Source organism: Ctenopharyngodon idella, chromosome 7, assembly GCF_019924925.1.
Source record: "Ctenopharyngodon idella isolate HZGC_01 chromosome 7, HZGC01, whole genome shotgun sequence".
Lineage (NCBI taxonomy): Eukaryota > Metazoa > Chordata > Actinopteri > Cypriniformes > Xenocyprididae > Ctenopharyngodon > Ctenopharyngodon idella.
In genome coordinates this window covers 26,193,267-26,215,281 of record NC_067226.1, presented here as the reverse complement: position 1 = coordinate 26,215,281, position 22,015 = coordinate 26,193,267, and the positions used below count along the sequence as shown (strand labels likewise).

General features: G+C 38.1%; 1 protein-coding gene across 2 annotated transcripts; it reads left to right on the top strand.

The window, feature by feature from the left end:
* Positions 1-570: 570 nt before the first annotated feature.
* Positions 571-21,566, top strand: mta2 (metastasis associated 1 family, member 2). 2 transcript variants are annotated; one of them, XM_051898610.1, is made up of 18 exons: positions 571-1,051; positions 7,027-7,094; positions 9,280-9,373; positions 13,163-13,280; positions 13,412-13,475; positions 15,057-15,174; positions 15,400-15,502; positions 15,621-15,720; positions 16,676-16,864; positions 16,962-17,036; positions 17,143-17,201; positions 18,038-18,138; positions 18,252-18,391; positions 18,609-18,837; positions 18,935-19,024; positions 19,229-19,347; positions 19,432-19,518; positions 19,648-21,566. In XM_051898610.1, the coding sequence occupies exons 1-18, from the start codon at positions 1,024-1,026 to the stop codon at positions 19,777-19,779; spliced, it is 1,914 nt and encodes a 637-aa protein (XP_051754570.1). In that variant the 5' UTR covers positions 571-1,023; the 3' UTR covers positions 19,780-21,566. The 2 variants fall into 2 exon arrangements, with proteins under 2 accessions (XP_051754570.1, XP_051754569.1); XM_051898609.1 differs by having other exon boundaries at positions 575-1,051; positions 19,432-19,574.
* The last annotated feature ends 449 nt before the right edge of the window (positions 21,567-22,015 follow it).

Sequence of the window (22,015 nt, the reverse complement as noted above, 5' to 3'; positions counted from 1 at the left end):
CTGAATTTGGGATTTTCCTTAGTTGTCAGTTATAATCATCAAAATTAAAAGAAATAAACATTTGAAATATATCAGTCTGTGTGTAATGAATGAATATAATATACAAGTTTCACTTTTTGAATGGAATTAGTGAAATAAATCAACTTTTTGATGATATTCTAATTATATGACCAGCACCTGTATAGTGTCAATCTGTGAATTACAATAAATCATGAAAAAAGAAAAACATCATTCAAGGATTAATTATTTTGGTATCCTCCTTATATTATTTTAAGTACTGCTGTAACAGTATGTGCTCATATACATCTTAATCTACGTAAAATTCGTTATGATAATAATAATAATAATAATAATAATAATAAATTAATGATAATCAATTTAATATATAAAGTTATGTCTCTCCACATTAGCTTGGTGTCTCGCGTGTGCCCCATGGTGCTCCTTAGAAAAAGAATATGTTTTAAATTTTTTAAATTAAAAAAAAAAAAAGATAATATTATTTACGGGAGCTCAAGTTTCTGTTTTACTAGAGTTTGCCGAATGTGACGTTGTGAGCTTCCGAAGATGACGTTGGAGAAAGGGGTGCGTGCGCGCGCGCCCGTTTATGTGTGTGTGTATGTGTGTGAGTGAAACAGAGCGGAGGTGAAGAAGAGGAGGATGAAGCAGGGAGCGGAGGATGGGAGGAAGAGTGGAGTGAGAGAGAGAGAAAGAGAGAGATAGGCTGGCTATCAAGGGCTCGTGTGAAGTGTGAATGTCTGTGAGGGGCTTCGATGGGAGTTTTATCGCAGCGCCGAAACAAAGACGCGATTTTTTTACCATCCGGAGAAACATTGTAGCGGAAACTTTAAACTTTTACCCGCCACAGCGGCAGCGCCGTGCCGGGTCCCGGCTTTGTCTCGCGACGGGGGGAAGTACGCCAGTACACGCGAGGATACAAAGAACCAGCACCAGTTTTGGATACACATTTTTGTCCACACAACGAGGGAAACCGTGATTATTGCGTTTGTTTAGGAGAGTGAGAGAATGGCGGCCAACATGTACCGAGTTGGAGGTGAGTATTATTGTTGAGGCTAACACTAGCAGCAGGCTCGCGGGGGTTAGCATTAGCATTAGCGCGAGCGGCTGTTTCCGCCTTAGTTACAATGAGCGGAATCCCGTTGCTAAGCGAGCTAGGCTAGTTTCATTACGGCGCCTTTTGGGTTAACTCAATTTTATTTATATATATGTATTAAAGTTCACTTTTAAATTCACTTAGATATGTAAACTTGCACTGGTTCGCAAACTCTTCTTTTCTTCGTAGTTTTGGTTCAAGTAATTAGCCGCCGCCAGCAAATGAGCTAATTATGAGAGAACCCTGCCGTTAGTTTATTCACTCATGATGCTTTTTACTCACTTTTTCAAGACTTTCATTCAAGTTTTTGTCGTACACGTTGGCTGAACCGTTCCATTCTGTCAAACTTCTGACAGCTGAAGTAGCTATATGGGAGTCTCACAGTACAGGATGCAAAGACTTTCAGTTTTGTCACTTGTTTGAAACGAAACAAAGCCAAATAATTGTCCGTTTATACTGATATCAGGAAATTTAGACACTTTGAACTTGAACCTAGAAAAGAGAAACGACTAATTCAGTTCAAAAGTAGGAATATAAGTGCAGATATGGATAGTGAATTATTTCTGTGCTCATACACGTGTAAAAGATGCGAATGTGATCTGAGCTGATAACAGTTGCTTTAGTTAATCCAGCTGCAGTTTTATACCCATTGTCATCTCTACTGTACACTGAAATCTATTGTCAGTGATGCTCCTCACAGTGTATTGTAATGCAGTCTGCCTTATAACAATATTGCATGCGCGTAAACGTCATTACACCAGCGTGACATGGTGACCGTGTACATTATAGTGCTTTTATTTTCTTAAATCCGGGAATCGGCCTTAAATAGGTCACGGCAGTCAGGCTGTGTTGCTTTAGCAGATGCTGCTGATTGCTTTAATGCAGTTGCAGTTTGATGGGAAGTTCTGGTAGAAAAACTCAGTTATTACACGCTTGTCAAAATGTATTAGGGTTTATCAAGACTGGGTTCAGAGGAAGGCGAAGTCTGCATCTGCTCGTAACAGAACAGTCATTTAATTTTTTTATGCAATTAAGAAACTAGTTATCTTGCAATGTAGAATTATAATGTAATGATGGTTTTTCATAGTTTGCCAATGTATTTTACTGTGTTTTGGGAGGTTTGCACAGGTACTGCTTTAAGGTCATTGAACTTGACCTCACATTATTGCCCCAAGCTTTTGCATCCCTACATTTCACCTCTGTGATCTGAAGCTTTGTGACTCAAATGTTGTCCGAATGCTCTTTTTTTTACCCATTTGATCAGAGTGTGTTTTTGTCTTTAAGCTTCCTAGAATACATTAGTAATAGAACAACATATCAGCCAATGTCTGCTGGACTGGCCAGGCTGAATTATCAGTTAATATTTGGCCATTTTGAGAAAGTCGACGTCTGACTATAACTGTCTGCTTGGCCGATAACCAGAAGTGTTTAATGTCAGAATGAATTTTTTTTTAATATTTTTCTAAATGCACGTTATTGATCTTATTGTGAATGATTATTCTGTGAAAGTGTTTTTTTTTTTTCCCCTCATAATTTTTAATGAAAATGTTATGTATTATATATAGCCCTATTATATATGTATATTTAATGAAAACCTTCCAGTGAAATGACAGACTTCTCTCTGATGACGTATGCAGGGCTTCTCCAATCATTTAGTCTGCTTAAACCCCGCCCCTTTATTACAATTAACTGCAAGCTCACATTTAAATCTGTCTCCATCCAATCAACAACCATCGTTTCTTTTTTGTTTATCCTTTTTACTCTGACACACTTCACAATGTAGACTCTGTTACATTACAACTTTATTTTCTACCAGCAGCCTTGTCAATGGATAATAAAGTTTCTGTTTTCAGTCTTTTTAGTGCATTTTAAAATGTGTAAAATAATTAATTTACGGTCAATAATTTGAATGCATATATTGGCATTATATACCTGTCAGCCCTCTCGCACACTGTGCTGTCTAGATATCATTCATTTGTTGTATTCCTCATTTGTAAGTCGCTTTGAATAAAAGCATCTGCCAAATGAGTAAATGTAATCTAAATGTAGATATGCTTATTGACATTGGGCTTTAAGAGGTCCATATTGGTTGACCACTAAAATACATGTTGAGACATCATCTTTGTCCGGGTCACTTGTGCTCACTGAACTCTTGGTTTGAATGTCACTCTCCTATGCAAACACAGCACACTGTTCAGTAGTTAACTGTAGCAAATGTTACTGTAACAGTAAGCATGCTGAAGGATAGGACTTGTCCTCTTCTCTTTTGTGGTGAATTAAGTTCAAACAAGGCAAGATGCAACTGCGCTGTTTGTCAGCAAGAGAGAATTGAAGTGTTTCAAACCAGGACTATAATTGAGAAGGTTTTGGTTCAGTGAAGCTTAAATTGTTTATCATGGGGTGTTAATTGAGACTTCTAATAAAGATGCAAAGAGGATACTTGTCTAGTGATGCAGACAGAAATTTCTGGTCATGTGCAATGTGCATGTGGGCAAATGCATATATCAGGTGACATTGTGTGGTCTGTTAAATAAGGATCCTGCTCTATATGTGCATATACTGCCAGACAGATATTTTTATCATATTAAACAACACAGTGTGCCCTATCATACACTCGGCGCAATGCAGCGCCAGATGCGACGCAGGTGTTTTTTGCTAGTTTCAGCCCAACGCAGTTATCATTTTCACGTCCTGACTGCGCCATTGACCAACTGAAACCTGGTCTAAAGTCAATGGCGCAGTATTTTTTTTGTTATTTAAAGAGCTCTTTAGTAATATGCGTCTATATGCAGGTGCATAATGCGGGTACACTCTGCTTATTACACACACAGGGACATGCAGCAGCACACAAACATGCAGCAGCACACAAACAGTTGCGCTCGCCATGGCGCGAGCGCAACTGGCTTTTAAAGGGAATGGGAGATGAGACTCTGATTGGTTTATTGCACGTTACACCCAAAACACACCCATGACTCATTAAGAGAATAGGGACAACCCTTTTAGACCATGCACCGGGCGCGCCGACCATTTTTCCTGTCGTTAAACTAGTAAAAGTGGATTCGGGTAGACATTTGCGCCGTGCACTTTAGACTGTGCGCTAGATCATTTTAGTTTGCGTTTTTCAATGCTTTACACTAGTGGTCAAGCAGTATGGGGTTATTAAATGGCCATTTTTGATACTTGAGCAGAGCAGATGCTTTTATCCAAAGCAAGCAACTGACATTGCATTCAACATTACATGTACATTTTATCAGTTCATGCATTCCCTGGAAATCGAACCCAAGACCTTGGCGTTACTGGCACTATGATCTACTGTTTGAGCTAAAGGAATGTAATGGCAATAAATGTAATGCATATTAATTATAACAAATGAGATGCATGCATGTGCTAAATTGAAATGAACACCTATTTTACACTTGAGAGATTAACTCAAAATTCACTAAAATATTTGGAAACAAGAATGTTCACTGTCCATTCGCAGGACTGACCTTGAAATGGTCAAATGAAGATCATGATTAACTTAAATTCATGTTTTTACCCAGCCCTAGTGACAACCATTTAAACAATTTGTGAGTTGAAATTTTTCTCCTCAAAATGTGTAAACTCATATAAACCTTGTTCAGATTTTTCAGCATCCTGACCAGCCCAAGTCAGCAACACTGGCTTAAAAGATGTTGTGGGTTTAAAACAGGACTGGATCTGTTTCTTTGACCAGTGGCAGAGCAGGGGATTGTTCAGGAAACCTGTTTGAAAACCACCATTTTTGCTATTCTGTTTAGTGATGCTAATAACTCAAAAATTATGCATTTCACCTATGGGTTTACTTTGACTACTATTTTTGTCCCTGTCAGTATCCTCAAGCCTCAGTGGATTTTTAGGTGTCTCTGAACACCAGATGCCATAAGCTAACAATACAGCACATCCCTGCTTGAAGAGCAGATGGCTAGACCCTGTTTCTCCTTGAGGGAAATTATTGATCCATGCAGCTCAGTCTCTCCTCACTGTCTCTCTGATTGATGAAGCTCATGAACTTGGGAGAGAGACCTCCATTTTGATGTATCCCTTGCGGCACGGCTTAAGAACATGGCTGAGTAGAGGCGAGAAAAGAAAGCGTTAGTCTGATCAAAGATCAACGTCTACCAGAATGTCCAGAGCTGACCAGCTCAGACCAGAAGAGAGAGTTATTACATAACTGAAGTGATGTGTTCAGGGTACAGGCTGTTGACCGTGCCTCATCGTATGTGTTCTCAATATTGATCCATACCATTGCTCATGTCACTTTCTGTATGATTATGGAACTCTTACATAATAACGAAATTTGATTGTTCTTGTTTATTGATGGAATCTGCATTTTTTTTTTTCTCTATCTTTGGATTTGAATAGAGTACTACTTTCCTGTTGTTAGATAAAAGCATTAATCAAATCAACTAGAATATTCCATATATGAAAAGGGTTGTGGAGAACTTCATAAATAACAGGTGTTCCTATTAGTTGGAATTGGATTGATCATTAAGAATGCGCAACATATCGGAACCACATCCCTTATCGGACGATATTATAGACCTTTTTTTAATTGATCAATATTGGTCGATATTGGATATTTAATTGTCATGCTCATTTCCCCTATTTTTCCATTTGGATTACATTTGCTATAATCTAATGCGCACTAAAAGTTAAGTTGTGTCCCAAATGACGCACTTGTACATGATATAGTTATGCATTATGTACTCAACCGTGTAGTGTATGGATTTATAAGGTTATTTTGTCATTCATAATTGGAGTCTGAAAGCCCCTCCCCCTCTGCTATATAATTAAAGCTGCCACAGTTGAGTGCATGAAGTGTCCAACGTTCCTTCACTTCTTTTTCAGGGGGTGCTACTAAGTTATCACATTATTTAACCACTTGCCAACACAAAATAGGTGTTATAGATGTTATTTTAGGTGTTCTATTTTGTGTTGTTTAACCAACATAAAATAGGTGTTGTTTTCAATTTCAAAAGCTTGGCTTACAGTGAATATCGGGAATATGACCATCACTTAACAAGTGCTTTTAATTTAGCTGACATAATAGAAGTGTTTCATAGCATGAAAAAAATAACTGCTTTGCATGAAATGTCATCTGTAAAATCAATGTACATTAACAGATAGACCTTGTCATATATCGTTGAAAACGCCTCAACTAGCAGAATACAACAAGCATATTTGTTTAGTTTAGAGAACAAACTATGAAAAATCACAGCCGATGCATGTGTAAGCAGTATACACATGCTTTTGCGTCACATTTTTGTTTGTAACTTGTGAAATATTAGTAAACCATAGATCATATATCTTTATTTAGAGTAGGTGGTCTTGAACGAGCCCAAACGCAACATAAGACAATGTGTAGATCACAGAGTGACATGACATGCTGCTTGGCTAAAGCTACAGGACTTCAGAGATCTGATCGCGTCACAATCATGACGCAGTGTTTTCCAATGCTCTTTTGAAAGTTCAACCGATGGAAACTAAATCTCGGGTGTGGTGGGTGGGTATGGACGATGTGTCGAGTCTAATCGGACACTGTTTTACAGTTGGATTTGGTCTTGATTTACCGTAAGTAATTCAATAGAATAGGAGCGTACAGCTGAAACAGTGCTGGAAGATTGTCACTTATCAGCCAGGGCTGTGTTTCTCAAAAGCCTTGTGAGGTAAGTTGACTGTAGTGACCATTAGTGACAATAGTTCTACAATTACTTAGGCTTACGGTGGTTTTGGGAAACGCAGCCCAGGATCATATAACTTGTTGCTTATTCTATGTTATTTTATTGTGCCATTTACATCACAATAAGTAGTTCTTATGTTAAGTAAAATCATTTGTTTGTAGATTTTAGCTCAGTGATCTGTCACTTACTGATGGTTTCTTTTGTCTACTGCAGATTATGTGTATTTCGAAAACTCCTCCAGTAACCCATATCTGATCCGCCGAATAGAAGAACTCAACAAGGTGAGTTTTGGAACATGTTCTGTCTAATCACTTAACAATCTTAACCCTCTGGTGGTGTTCGGTCATTTTAGACCGGAAAAAATGTTGGAAATGTTAAAAATCACTACTTCATCGGAATGGTACAAAACTCGGTGACTTTTATGACAGTTGCTATGTGACCGCCTCTCCCCCCCCCCATAAAATTGTGGACTTGATGAATGGGAAATAGGCAAAAATATGAAAATACAGAGAGTTTTTTGTGAATAATTGACAAATCGGCCACAATGCAGAAAAAAAAACGCAATGAAGGGGTGACACTCTCTAAAATGTCAAGAGTGCAAAATAGACACACACATATATGAACTGGTGTGACTAAGACAAAGGAAGTTTTTTGCAAATGCGTGAAATGAAAATCAATAATTCAGCCACAGTGCAGTTAAAAAAAAAAAAAAAAGGTCAGCAAGAGCTTACACTCTAAAACATTGAGTACAAAACTATCACACACAACACTGAAGTGGTGTGACTGTAACAATATGGTGAAATTGAGCCAGAAGACTCAAATAAGAGGTTGAAATCAAGTTAATATAGCTCTGATAAAGCATTCCTTTTCATTTCAAAGTTATATTGTTGTGTAACAAAATGTCTTTCTCTGTGTTCAGGTTTGACTTGTAAAATGAATGCAAAATCTGACACTTCAAATCAACATTTCAAAAAAAAAAAAAAAAAATCTAAACCTTGACAAAAAGTAGTCTTTGCAAATGTCTAAGTATATATCCAAATCCACAACTTAATAAAAATAAGTATTTGTTTAAAAACAACTAGAGAATTTATAAGCCTTTTTATATAGAGCTATATAATAATCTATTGGTTACAGATGTTTTTCTTGTTTTACTCCCACCAGATGGCACTAATCTGCCTTCAAAATTTTGAATTTTAAAGGCATTGTCTCTATTTTAACATGAAATACAGCTTTAATTGAAAATTAATTAAAAAATTAGAAAAAAAAATGTATTTTTTCAATGGGGAAAAAATTATGATAATTGTTGCATAAATATTAATTGGTACCATGAAATTCACTCAAAAATAAAAAGAAAATATATTATTGAACAAAATATATTACATTGATTTTACTAAAAATAAAAAAAAAAGGTGTTCATTTCAGGTGTTCAGTCACTTTTGACCGCAAACAACACAAGTGTGAACCTCAAATGAACAATACCAGAGGGTTAAAGAAATTAAGCAAAAGCAATGTTTTTTTTTTCTTGATGAATGCAGGTTTTTGTTGTTTCCTTTTGCTTTCATTTGGCCATGAGCTATTTTTGACCAGTATGACACCAATATTACAGCATGCATAATGAATTTGATGTGTCACCATTTTTACAGCCTAGAGTCAGACTGACTGTGATTGGTTGGGGCTTTTGATGTCTGCCAATCATGTATCATATATCATCAATTTCATGTGTAGAGATTTGAACATTACACTGAACATGGATGATTGACACATGCCAGCTCTCTGCTAATGCATTGTCACTCATGACAGTGTAGCAGACTGTCTCTGTCACCTGCTCCCCTCTGTTGTGCATTGCTAATGCTCAGCCATCATGCCGTTGTCTGCCGATGCACGCTGGGCTGTTTGAGATGAAGACCCAGCCATAAGAGACTTATATAATGCTGAGAATGACACAGGCCTGTTTCCTGGAGCAGGGATTAAAACACTTTTATGTAACCTCAATTTTGAAGGGCTATGAAGCTCAGTGGGACGGGTAAACTAATGGAAGTGGTGTCTTTGTTCAATATGTATACATGTTAGTCAGAATTCAGTTTTGTCTTGAATATAAACAACTCTAACCCACACCGTGTTGCATTAATGAGTAAGATTTCCATATAGAGTGGGTCATTTTCAGTGCTGGAAAATGAGTAGAAATGTAGTTATTAACAGGAGGACTCACAACTTTTTACTTTGGTGCTTAAATATTGATGCAGTTTCTTGCAAATCATTGGCAGTGTCATTCAGTCCCACTTTGACTTGATGAAAGTAGTTCTCTTTAAAGTTATACTAAAATGATGGGTTTTTACAAGTCTATGACATGAAGACAGTAATAGCACTTAAGGTCATTATTTCACACATTGTATAGAGAAAATGGCTGAATGGTCTTTTTGTATTTAGTCTTTCTCACACTGTTTCTTGTTGCATGTCTCCCCCAAGACTGCCAATGGAAATGTAGAAGCCAAGGTGGTCTGTCTCTTCAGGCGGAGAGATATATCTGCCAACCTCAACACTTTGGCCGATAGCAATGCACGTGAGTACCCAACTGTTTCAGTCTTCTCTTGAGTTCACGTCTCGTCTTCACACTTAAGATGAAGTGTCACTATGTAGTACTATTTGCATTGAAATACTTACCAGAATTTACAGCTTTGACATGCACACTGGGAGCAGATTTTAAGACACCAAACAGGATCAATCCAATGTATAATGAAGTCAAATTTGCATATTATATAACCATGCATTTTATAAATTTGATTTCTTCTATCTGAATGAAGAAGCACGCGATTTTTGTTGACCATACTCCTCAATAATTTTATAACCAATAATTATTCTCAGAATTAAATTTCTACTCTGAGTTTGAGGGAAAATCTGTGGAATATTGCTATTTAAAGTCACCATTAAATCAAAATCAACTCTTCCTTTTTTTTTTATGGAATTTTGCAATGTTTATTATAAATGATTTATTTGCGCACATATCATTTATTTTTTTATTTTTTATTTTTTATTTTTTTACTTCATGTGCCCTCAAAATCTTTCATCAAACACTTCCCTTCCTTCTCGTAACATTATCTCTTCTGTGATGATGTGCACCAGCATGAAGCGGGACAATAACGGCAACCTTTCACTCACATGATATTGCAGCAGTTAGCAAACAACAACGATCCAGTCAATTACCAATGGACAAAATCAAGTCCCACCCTACAATTTTTTATTTTTTATTTTTCTGTTTCTCTCAGATATGCATCACAATAGGGAAGAAAAGATGATTGCAATTTTCATTTCATGCCTACTTTAAATATGGTAAAATGTCTTAGTGGAGCTTAGTGTACTACACTCTTGTATTGATGGTTGAGTGTAATCAAATTAGCCAAAATATATACTTAATTACTAGTTGGACACACAAAGGGGCAGTGCATTTGTAGAATTTTTTAAAATGACGTGCATTTCCATTCTTCAGAAATCTGTGGAGCATTCTGTGGAGTTCTGCAGGTGTACATGCCAGCAAGTCGAAACAGAAGGACTTAGCAGACGGACATCAATCTATACAGGCAACAAAACTAGATTACTTCTATTATAATTAGGGATTGACAAGATGGTTAACTAGTCACCCAACAGAAACAGAGAACTTAGCTGAAGGACACCAATATATGCAGGCAACAGATAGATTATAGACAATAGATTAGTGATTTTTGGGCAGTTTTTTTTTTTTTTTTTTTTTTGAGCTCTGCATTTGTTCACTGAGAAGTTGCAATACTAAATTCATCCCCTTTTAAGTACTAGTAATTTTTAGACCTTTACTGGTGCGAATACTCGTTAATAAAAATGATAGGAAACTAATGCGCTCTGTTACACGCTGTCTGGTTGCTTTTGAACACCGTCACATCCTATGCAAGTGCGCAATGTGAAATAAGAGCACACTTGCTGATAAGTTCTGGTAAACCCTAATTATGCAGACAAGCTAGTTGATAAGTCATTCAGATAACCCACTGACTAGTTGATTTTTGCCAAATGCAGTCAGAGGTTGCATTTGTCTTGGCGCATACATCAAAGGATGTCTTATTTCAGAAAAGTAATCATAAGTGCTTTTCATACTGCGCTTAATCCCAGGTTATCGTCGTTCTAAACACTGCTTTTAACCCCGGGTAAAGGAGCGTTTCACACTTGTAATTTAGATGTGGGGTTAGCACTGCTTTTTACCTGGGTTTATGAAACCCTGATCCAGAGTTTGCAGTTTTAACTCCGCATTTTTGCAAAACTTGTACAGTGTGAAACGATGCGGTGTTAGAATGTTACAACTAGATGCTTAGCAACCAACAACCAAATGCGTGCCTTATATTTACATGCTTTGGGCAGTCATGAAAACACCGCGCAATGTATGTAAACAGTTGTATCTCCGTATAATAGGAAAAATGTCAAACGGCAATTGAAAAAATCGAAAGTTGGAGTGAAGAAGAGACCGTCAGTCTTACCTTTATATTTCATAAAATGCATTGACAAAAAAAACCTTGATATTGCAGTCAGCAATGAGGACGCGAAATGCTAGAGCTTTTATGTAAACAAGTCACATGCTGCATTTGTCCAGTCATTAACACTGACACCACAAATATGCAAATAAGGACTTTAACCCGGGGTTTAGGAATGTTCAGTGTGAAACGGCAGCTTAAGAACACCCAGGTCTAACTGTTAACCCCAGGTATAGCATGAGCAGTGTGAAATGTGAATAAAGATATCCTAGGATTTCATTTACCCGGGGTTTAGAATGACCCAGGGTTAACTATTTCAAGTGTGAAAAGCCCTATAATAAACTTGACCGTTATTCCTAGTGAAGCATAAATTTTTATTTCTTGATGACTTTGGGATGTTGTGGTCAGTTACTGAAATGAAGCAGCCTCAATGACGTATGTGTCCGACAAATGCTCCCTTCAGAGGACACAGTTTTCAAAATAGGAGACAGTTAATTTGTACTTTTGCACATCACTAAATGTATATTTATTATATCACAGCTGCAGGCATCCCACATGTTTGATAAAGATGCTTAATCTCACCTGTATGCATGCGGCAGCAGTTCATTTATATGTAAATTCTGTGTACGTGAACTGCCGTAAACATGTCGTAATTATGTCAGTGCAGTGCATTAACCCATCCTTTCCAGAGTAGGGTCAGGTTTGGGTTGAGGAAGTTATTGCATTGACATGGGCAGTTAGCCTTCAAATCCTTTGCGGTCATGAGAGGCCAGTGTCAGCTTGGCTGCCCGTTTAATACTGAACGTATCCTCCTTTTTATGTTGTGGCACTCTACAGCACCAACACTGTCCTGTTACACAAGATCAGGGCTCCCATTTACATCACCACCTCTTCTCTCTACCTTCTGCCCATCTTCCTCCTTCAACCTCACCTCCCACCCCCCCACCCCCCTCCTGAATGGGCTCCTCTGTACTTATCCTCAGCTGCCATCCGCCCTGTGCTCTCAGAACAAAAGAGCCTTCATGGGACCCACCGGGCCACGGCGCTCAAAGGGTTAACACTAGGTTAACGCTGTCTGGCTGGTGTCTTTGTCAAAGACTGAAAGTGTTATTAAATGCATGCGTGTGTGTGTGTGTGCACGCGCATTTGGCTCTGAGAGTGTGCATGTATGATGGATTTGTCGTACGTGTGTCTTGAGTGCTCGTCTGCGTGTGTGTGTGTGTGTGTGTGTGTGTGTGTGTGTGAAAGAGAGCTTGTGCCAGTTTTTTTTTTTTAAATGCGTACTTGTGCATGGGGGGGTTGTTGCTCAATGGGGGGATGGGTGCCTCAGGTTTGTTGCACAGGGTTTCCCAGTAAAGCTGGCAGGGACGCATTGGCCAAGGGGAGAGAAAGGAGGGGGCAGGGCCACCGGGGTGGCAGGAGGGGTTAATGGAAAGGGGTGTGGTCTGATTTCCCGCCCTCTTCTTTGACAGGGTTTCCTTAGGCTCCGTGCAGGGGTGGAGTCTGGTCAGATCGTCTGATAAAGTCCTGCCAAGTCTCCTCATCTTATACGAGCGTCTATTTAAGAAATATCTCTATCACCATTGTAAACTGGTGTCAAAAGTAATGTTTTTAAAATGCATTCAAGTGAGTTGACCTGCATTAAAATGGTTTTATTCCCTTATAAGTCAACAGATCTCATGAAGGATATTCAATTTGTTTCTGAATGAGTGTGAAATTGATTGCAACCATTACTAATAAACTAAAGTGATATGTGAACTTAAGTTTTGGTCTGTGTGTTCTGAAAGGAAGCTGGTTCACATCAGAGCTAATTGAGGGTATTAGCCTCACACTTATGTTTGCGTGTGTGTGTATTTTAGGAGACTTTGAAGAGGAGTCCAAGCAGCCTTCAACGTCAGAACAGCAGAAACACCAGCTCAAGCACAGAGAACTGTTCCTGTCTCGACAGTTTGAGTCTCTTCCGGCCACGCACATACGGTAAATACACTCAACATCTCAAGATTGAATGATATAATCTCATCAGAACCCAGACTCGGGCTCCATATGTAAGGTATTTGATTTGTATTGATACATTTCTATTTATACTGTGCATTATTGTTTTTATTCAGAGGAAAATGCAACGTCACACTTTTGAATGAGACTGATGTTTTATCTAGCTACTTGGAGAGAGAGGTAAGTGTCCACCTGCAGTACAAGAGCACTCACTGTGTAGTTTTTCATGGAGTGTCACAAAGCTACCACAAGCCATAGCTGAGAGACAAGCCAAAACATGACAACCCTGTTAGAGTGACTCTCACAAAATATGACAAAAATGTCTGTCATGTTTTTACCTTTTTGCATTGACATTTATTTTCCTACAGTAAGCTCATTTTCATTTTAACACTCATTACTGTAATGCAAAAAATCAAAAAATAAAGTATTTGTATGTCATGATAGTATTTGTTGTACTGAATTAAATTTGTCATTTGTATGTGTTTTTTTTTTGTTTTCATTACAAACATAAATTATATATGTTAACAACCTTTCAAAGGTTTGTGATCAATATGATTTTTAAATGTTTTCGATAGATTATGCTCACCAAGGCTGCATTTATGTGATTTAAAAAAATGCAGTAAAAACAGTAATACGATAAAATAGCATTACAATTTATTTCTGTGATGGCAAAAATATACAGTACTGTGCAAAAGTCTTAGGCCACCACCAGCTTTGTTGTTTCATACATTTTTTTTTAATGACAATCTATATTTATTTTTCTGTCTCTTTATTAAGATACAAACAGAAAATACTGGAAATATATACAACAAAAAAAAAGGGATTTTTTTTAAGCAAAAATCAGTATTTAGTGTGACCTCCTGGACTACTTCCAGTTTCTCAAAGAAGAAACTCTGAGAAACTTATCAGATTTTGAAAGTTTTCTTGGCCTTCCAGTCTTTTTCCATTCCATTTAGGTTTAAGAGAGCCGGTTCCTGCTATTGCTCAAGTGTAAGGGGAGTCACTAAGGGCGCTTTTCCACTGAATGGTACGGTTTGGTATGCCTCGATACGGCTCACTTTTTGGCACTTTTCCACTGCATGGTACATCTTGGTATGGAACGGTATGGCTCGCTTAAATAGTACCACCTTGGTGGAGGTTCCAAGTGAGCCGTACCAATACTAAATGTGACGTGTAAACACTGCAGATCACTGATTGGTCAGAGAGAATCGTCACTACCAGCGTCACTGGATTTGAAACATGAGACACCAAACCCGCTAGATTTAAATAGTCAGTAAGAGCCACCGCAGTATCATTTGTTTGCGAAACGACTTGCTTTAAGCGACTGTCGCACGCAACTTGAAAAAAGAAATGGCTGTATCGCGGTCAGTAGACGAGGTGCAGACTTGTTGGTAGACGAGGGGCGGATCCACGGCAGTAGAGCTGGCGCAACTATACAATCAGTCTATAATCCCACCCACTCTGAAGCTGTACTAACTGCAGTGGAAAAGCAAACCAAAAGTGAAGCGAGGCGAGCCTTGCCGTGCCCGAGCCGAGTCGTGGTTATATATTATAATAAGGAGATTGAGAAATAATTAAATATGGTCATTATACCATTGTTAAAACATCTAATGGTGGCCTAAGACTTTTGCACAGTACTGTAGGTATATACAGTAATCTTGATGTTAAATATTTTCTCTTTTTTCATCAGAGTGAGCACCTTTTGTTTGATTAAAGTGCATCAAGTGTCTGTGTTGTCTAATATGTGTGCTTGTTCTGCAGGACTGTTTCTTCTACTCTCTGGTGTTTGACCCAGTGCAAAAGACCCTGCTGGCTGACCAGGGGGAGATCAGAGTGGGATCCAAATACCAGGCAGAGATTCCTGACAAACTGGCTGAAGGTCAGAAGGTTTTTAATGTCTCTACGCCTTGGTATTACTAAAACATGGTCCTTTTGATGTGGAAAACTTGGACGTGATTCTTATCACAATATTGCATTAATACTTCAAGTCCTTGTATTGATATTTTCAGCACGCATTTTAGGAAAAAGTGCCTGTTGGATGTTCAAGGTCAAATTCAAAACCGATTAAGTTAATTAGTAAATACAGTGTTTTCCATATCATCAGGTGATTCAGACAGTAGAGTGCAGGAGAAGCTTGAGACAAAGGTTTGGGATCCTAATAACCAGCTGAAGGATCCGCAGATAGACCAATTCCTGGTAGTGGCACGGTTAGTATTTCCTTTTTTTTTTTCTTTTTCTTTTTTTTTTTTTGCTGCTTTAAAATGTTATTGTGCAGTAGCATGATTTAATTTTTTTTTGTTTGTTTGTTTTGTTTTTTCATTTTAGGGCTGTTGGTACATTTGCACGTGCACTAGACTGCAGCAGTTCAATCCGCCAACCCAGTCTGCACATGAGCGCAGCAGCTGCATCTAGAGACATCACACTGGTGAGAGAATGGATGCATTCAATCAATCACTCTTCCTTAACTACGTATAAAAGTGCATTCCTCGTTCATACCCTGCTTCCTCACTCGACTTCAGTTATGAAGTCATGCACATCTGGCAGGGTTAGGTAGGGTTGTCAAAACGTACGGTACTGTCGGTACTAAAAAAAAAAATAAAAAAATAGTGTAGTATTGGCTATATTCGGTACCCACTGATAGGTGCTGCTTTCAAACGCTCTCATTCGTATTTGTTTGAGCACTTTCTGAGCATCAAAGGTTTCTATTTACAGCGTGTTTTTACAAGCGTTAAGCATTGATTGTAGCAAATCATATCTGTTGAGCTCGTGAACATAATGGCCAGTCAGAGGTGCTAGTCAGTAAGTTAGTCGGCTTAACACTGCTAAAAACACACCATTTTATTATAACCAACAAAGTATAAACTTGATGTAAATAAAAGATTCATTGTACAATTAAGACTGTTTTTTTGTATTATTACTATTATAACAGGAGTTTTTGCAAGTGCAGAATTCAGAGTTTGCACTTTAGAGATTACAATTCACAATCAATATAAGTTGTTTTTTCTTTTCGTGATGTTGGTTCAACTTTGCTTTTTAAACCAGAAGAATGAAATGCCACTTTCCCCTTAATAAACATAATGAGTGCTATTGTTGTTATCATTGATGTGCAACCTGTACACATCTGAAAAAATGTGTTTTAGGGTTTCATAACCCTTTAAATGCTTGATTGAATCAGCGACTGTGATGATTGACAGTGATAACTAACTGATGAGACAAAACAGGAAAAAAAATTTAAAGACCTTATTTCAGCAGTTTTTGCTCTGGTACCAAAATTGGTACAGAGAATGAAAATTTTTTTACTGGTATTAGTGCCGGCTACTGAAATTTTGGTACCATGACAACTCTACATCAATGATTCACACTGTCCTGTCTGTCTGTAGTTCCACGCCATGGACACTCTTCAGAAGAACGGCTATGACCTCGCCAAGGCTATGTCAACGCTGGTGCCGCAGGGTGGCCCAGTGCTGTGCAGGGATGAGATGGAGGAGTGGAGCGCCTCAGAAGCCATGCTGTTCGAGGAGGCTCTGGAGAAATACGGCAAAGACTTCAATGACATTCGCCAAGACTTTGTGAGTTTACACCATACTTGACCATTTGCTCTCACACAAACTGCACTATTTGGGAAAGTTCAAACAATTTAAATGTACATTTGTTGTTGAACTGCAGTTGCCCTGGAAGTCATTAGCTAGTGTGGTCCAATTCTACTACATGTGGAAGACTACTGACCGTTACATTCAGCAGGTACAAAACTTTGCATGCTTTTTTACAAACCAAAATAAATTTTGATGTAAACTTTTCTTCATGTATATGAATGTATCTTAACCAAGTTACTTGTTTTATCCACCAGAAAAGACTAAAGGCAGCAGAGGCTGACAGCAAGCTGAAGCAGGTGTACATCCCCACCTAGTGAGTATTTAGTGTCACTGCACTGTTTTTTTTTTTTTTTTTTTTTTTTTTTTTAAACCTTTTTCTAAATACAAATGGCACTTTCCAAATATATGGTACAAATCAGTGTCTCTTTAGTGTTCTTTTTAATTAATAAAGGCACAAATCCCATGTAATTTAGAGAGAGAATTACCATTCAAAAGTTTGGAGTCTAAGATTTTTGTAATGTTTTGAAAGAAGTCTCTTATGCTCACCAAGACTGTATTTATTTGAACAAAAATACAATAAAATAACTATTTTCTGTTTGAATTTATTTTAAAATATAATTTATTCTTGTGATGTTAAAGCTGAATTGTCAGCATTATTACTCCAGCCTTCAGTGTCACATGATCAGTCAAATATGCAGATTTGGTGCTCAATAAATATTTTATCATCAATATAAAAAAAAAAAAAATTGTGCTGCTTAATATTTTATGTAAAATACCGTGATACAGTTTTCTCAGGATTCTTTGAATAGAAAGTTCAAAAGAACAGGATTTATGTGATATACATTTTTCTTTGTAACAGTCTTTACTGTCACTTTTGATTAATTTGACTCATCCTTGCTGAATAAAAGTATGAATTTATTAAGTCTAATTGACCCCACACTTTGAAATGGTAATGTATGTTAGACTATTATTGTACACAAAATTAGCACAGCCAGAAAAGTAGCTATTTAGGTTAGCTATTCTGTTGTCTGTTTTCAAAAAAATAAAATAATTTAATTTTTTAAATAAAATAATTTTTATTTGATTGTTTTTCTTTTTTTCTTTTTTTTTTCTGGTTGGTTTAAATCTAAATTTTGTTCTCTCCTTCAGCACCAAGCCCAACCCCAACCAGATTATGGCACCTGGAAATAAACCTGGCATAAATGGTGCCACCGGCTACCAGAAAGGACTCAGTTGTGAAAGCTGTCATAGTGAGTAAACTCAAAGCACTGTACACATCTATGGCTCATATTTAGGTTTAAGCTCAAGTATTCATGTACATTAAAATGAGTGTATTCATCTATTTGACTTGCTACTCCTCCAGCTGCCCAGTCTCAGCAGTGGTATGCATGGGGCCCTCCCAACATGCAGTGCAGACTCTGTGCATCCTGTTGGATTTACTGGAAGAAGTATGGCGGTCTTAAGACCCCCACCCAACTAGAGGGCGCCACAAGAACTGGCTCAGTATGTGAACCCTGTCTTGTGTTTTGTGTCATATTTACTGTGTTTTAAAATATTAGGGTTCAGTGCTTAAAAATAAACAGTGAGAATATCTTGTTAGTTTCGTTCATCATCTTGCTGGCTAGTTTATTTCAGGCCAGTCATTTTAAAGAGACAAATTGATGAATGAAGACAGAAAATTGCCAAACCAAACAATGAACATGATGCATCTTTCCAATAGGATGCAGCTCCACGTGGTCACATGACCCGCCAGGAGGTACAGGGCATGTCCCCATTTACCAGCAGTGCAGGAAGAGCTAAACTTCTGGCTAAAAATCGGCAGACCTTCATCCTGCAGACCACCAAACTCACTCGAATCGCCCGTCGGGTGTGCCAGGACATCCTGCAGTCCCGCCGAGCAGCCCGTCGCCCCTACGCTTCCATTAACGCCAATGCCGTCAAAGCAGAGTGTGAGCAAACGCTTGTTTTTTTTTTTTTTAATTGGGATTTTTTTTAAAATTTGTTTTATCTCCAGATTCTTTTTGACTGCCTCTTTTTCTCTTTTAGGTATGATAAGACTTCCTAAAGCAGCAAAGAGCGCTATGAAGAACCGCCCTATTCCTCGACCGTCCCTCATCAATATAGTTAAAGAATTGGGTATGGCTTTAGCATTAAATCAAAACCAAAATATCGATATAAAAGCATGATTTTAACAAATTAAATTATACACATCACCTTTTAATAGTGGGAAAATGAGACGTAAAAGCAAATTAAATTATTTGGTAAAGTGTTTCCTCAAAAATCACAGCAAAATATTTGAGAACAGATCATTTGATATGCTTTTTTTTTTTTTTTCTTTAGCTGTTCAAGCTCCTTTGAAACTCAAAGCACCTCGAGGTGCTCCAACGCCAATCAACCGTAACCAGGTCAACCAGCCTCGGAGCGCATCCGCCCTACTGGGCAAGAGGCCCTTCGACAACGTAAGTATCTTGTACAAATATATATTAACCTTCTCACAGGTAGAAAATAGTGTACATGGATCTAAGCGCTCTCATTGGCTACAGGCTGGAGGTCATTCTTTCTCCACCAATGGAAGGCCGTTCGCATCGGGAATGAGAGCAGCCACCCAGTCAGTCATTAAGAGACAGAAGGTCAGTCAAGGAGATGCTCCAAATCCTGTGGTGTTTGTGGCTACGAAAGACACCAGGTATGTTTCAGAAACATCTTATTGTCATGTGTTTGCCTTTTCCTAAGACTAATTCCGTGTGTGTGATTCACAGAGCCCTGAGGAAACACCTCACTCAGGCAGAAATGAGGCGGGCGGCCAGAAAACCACACCTCCCGGTCAGAGTCAAACTTCCCGTGCCACCCCGGCCGATTCCCATACCCATCTTACCCTCCAGCACCAGTGAGCCAATTGTGTTGGAGGACTGAGCGACGTTCCAGTAGACCACATCCATTGCCAGAGCATGTTAAACCCACCATCATCAGCTTCGTCTTCTGTCGTCCCCCCAGATCCCACACGCACAACCACGCTCACGCGCTCGGGAAAATGACGTACCGCATACTCTTACACCAGCATACACCAGAATTCATAGCGTTTTACTCCCAGTGTTAATGTTTAAGGGTTCGATGCCCTGCTGTCCTGTTGCTTTTTTTTAATTGCAAATTCTTTTAACTGTGTAATTTAAAGCAAATCATGTTCATTCTAAGATGGTGTAAAAGCACACTTTATTTTTCTCCAGTTCTGTCGTTATTTGTATAAATATTAACAGGTTTTTTCAAGAGTTTGATTCTTGTGTGTATGGAAAATGGGATTTAAATGTGTGAGGGAGTATGTCGTCTTTTTACCATCATTTTCTTAATTTCTTAGGTTGCTTATGTTAAAACAGAATCACCCTTTTTCATGCTATATAGACAAATAAATGATTGCGCTGCTCCTTTTATTTCAGCCAGTACTTGTGGTTCTAGCCTTTCAGGCCTAGCTGAATTGTGGAAAGATGGTATCATGGAAGGCATTACAGCAAAAGTATTGCTCGCTTCAATGGATCTGCAGTTGGGCTGGCATTTATTGATGGCGACCTGGCTTCTCAGACACAATATTGGTTTTTTTTTTTTTTGTGAACATGGATCCAAAAATTCTGCAGTGTAGCTACTCCAGTCAGTGATATTTGAAGGTCTTGTAGGATTCTAGCTGAAAAGCTTGTCTTAGAATGAAAACACATTTTTGATGACTTAGGAAGGCTTCTGGTTTTAGGAAAGTATTGAAGGTGTTCATGAATGTAAGGTTTGAGGTGGTCTCCTATAGGAGGTTGGATGTTGCAGTCAGTTTGGCCTGTTTTGTACCTCAATAATTGAGCTTTTACCATAAAACAACATCATGAACAAAGCCATAAAAGTTTGTTTTCCACTTCTGCTTTTTTTCCAAACATGTTGACGCACTCGCATTTGTGTTATAATGGTCTTGTGGGCTACTGGGAAGCTAATTTTAGCAATTGTAGATAATGAGAGAGGGAAAAGATGTTTTTGGGTTTTTCTAGTAATGACTCGAATATAGGCTGATATTGATGCATACTCTTCCCCCTTACGTTTTTTTTTTTTTTTTTTTTTTTGTAAACTAGATCCATTGAGAGATGGAAAAGTTGTTTTGAAATTTTCCTAGTCATGGGACTAGGCTGATATTGATACATATTTCCGCCTTTTTTCTTTTCTTTTTTGAGCTGAAAGGTTGGGCTTTTTGACAGATTTCCTGGCTTGCTGAGGTTCGTCGACACAAAATTTAATTGTAAATTGTTCCCCCCATTAGGGGTTTTGTAATGTTTCTTAAACAAATGGAGCGTGCACTGCACACTAAAGACACAAATAAATGTTAACCTGTCCCCTTTTAAGTGTCACCAGTTTTTTATGAAGGGGGTTTGTGACCCTACGATATTTTGGCAAAGCTTGAAAGAAAAAAAAAAAAAAAAAAAAAAAAAAAACCTTAACATTGATCTCCATTATGGGAAAGAGTTGGGGGAGGGAAGACTGGTTGATTTTAGGGTTTGATTCAAGGGTGTGAAGGATTTCAGTTTTGTCAAATCAATGACAAATTTCTTTCAACTCACAACTCAGACTTTTTTTAATATTCCAGTGTCTCTGTATCCTTTAATGTATGTTGTGATAAGAAAATAAAGATTTTTTTTTTGTTTGTGGTCCTAAACAGGCAATTTTTCATCTTTCTTCAGAGCAATTACATGGGTATTGATTTATTTGCACTTGCAGTGGGCCATGGTAGACGGCATATTTATTTCTTCGCGAATGAAAACAAGGCTGTGGCCAGCCTACACAAGCGTGAGACAGTGGAACGCAAACAGACATTATGAGCAAAAAACTTATGTATTCTGTAAAATAGGTTGCATCACTTCCGGTCCATGTCTTTTGTACAGTCCATGTGCTTAAAGGAACACTCCACTTTTTTTGAAAATAGGCTCATTTTCCAGCTCCCCTAGAGTTAAACAGTTGAGTTTTACCGTTTTCGAACCTATTCAGCCGATCTCCGGGTCTGGCGGTACCACTTTCAGCATAGCTTAGCATAGTTCATTGAATCTGATTAGACCGTTAGCATCTCCTTAAAAAATGACCAAAGAGTTTCAATATTTTTCCTATTTA

What these genes read in the sequence shown, in the direction of transcription:
- mta2 (XM_051898609.1), top strand. Translation starts at nt 1,024, where the DNA reads ATGGCGGCCAACATGTACCGAGTTGGAG. An exon ending in CAGTTGTGAAAGCTGTCATA is followed by an intron (nt 18,139 to 18,251) that starts GTGAGTAAACTC and finishes CTACTCCTCCAG; the next exon opens with CTGCCCAGTCTCAGCAGTGG. An exon ending in GCGCCACAAGAACTGGCTCA is followed by an intron (nt 18,392 to 18,608) that starts GTATGTGAACCC and finishes TCTTTCCAATAG; the next exon opens with GATGCAGCTCCACGTGGTCA.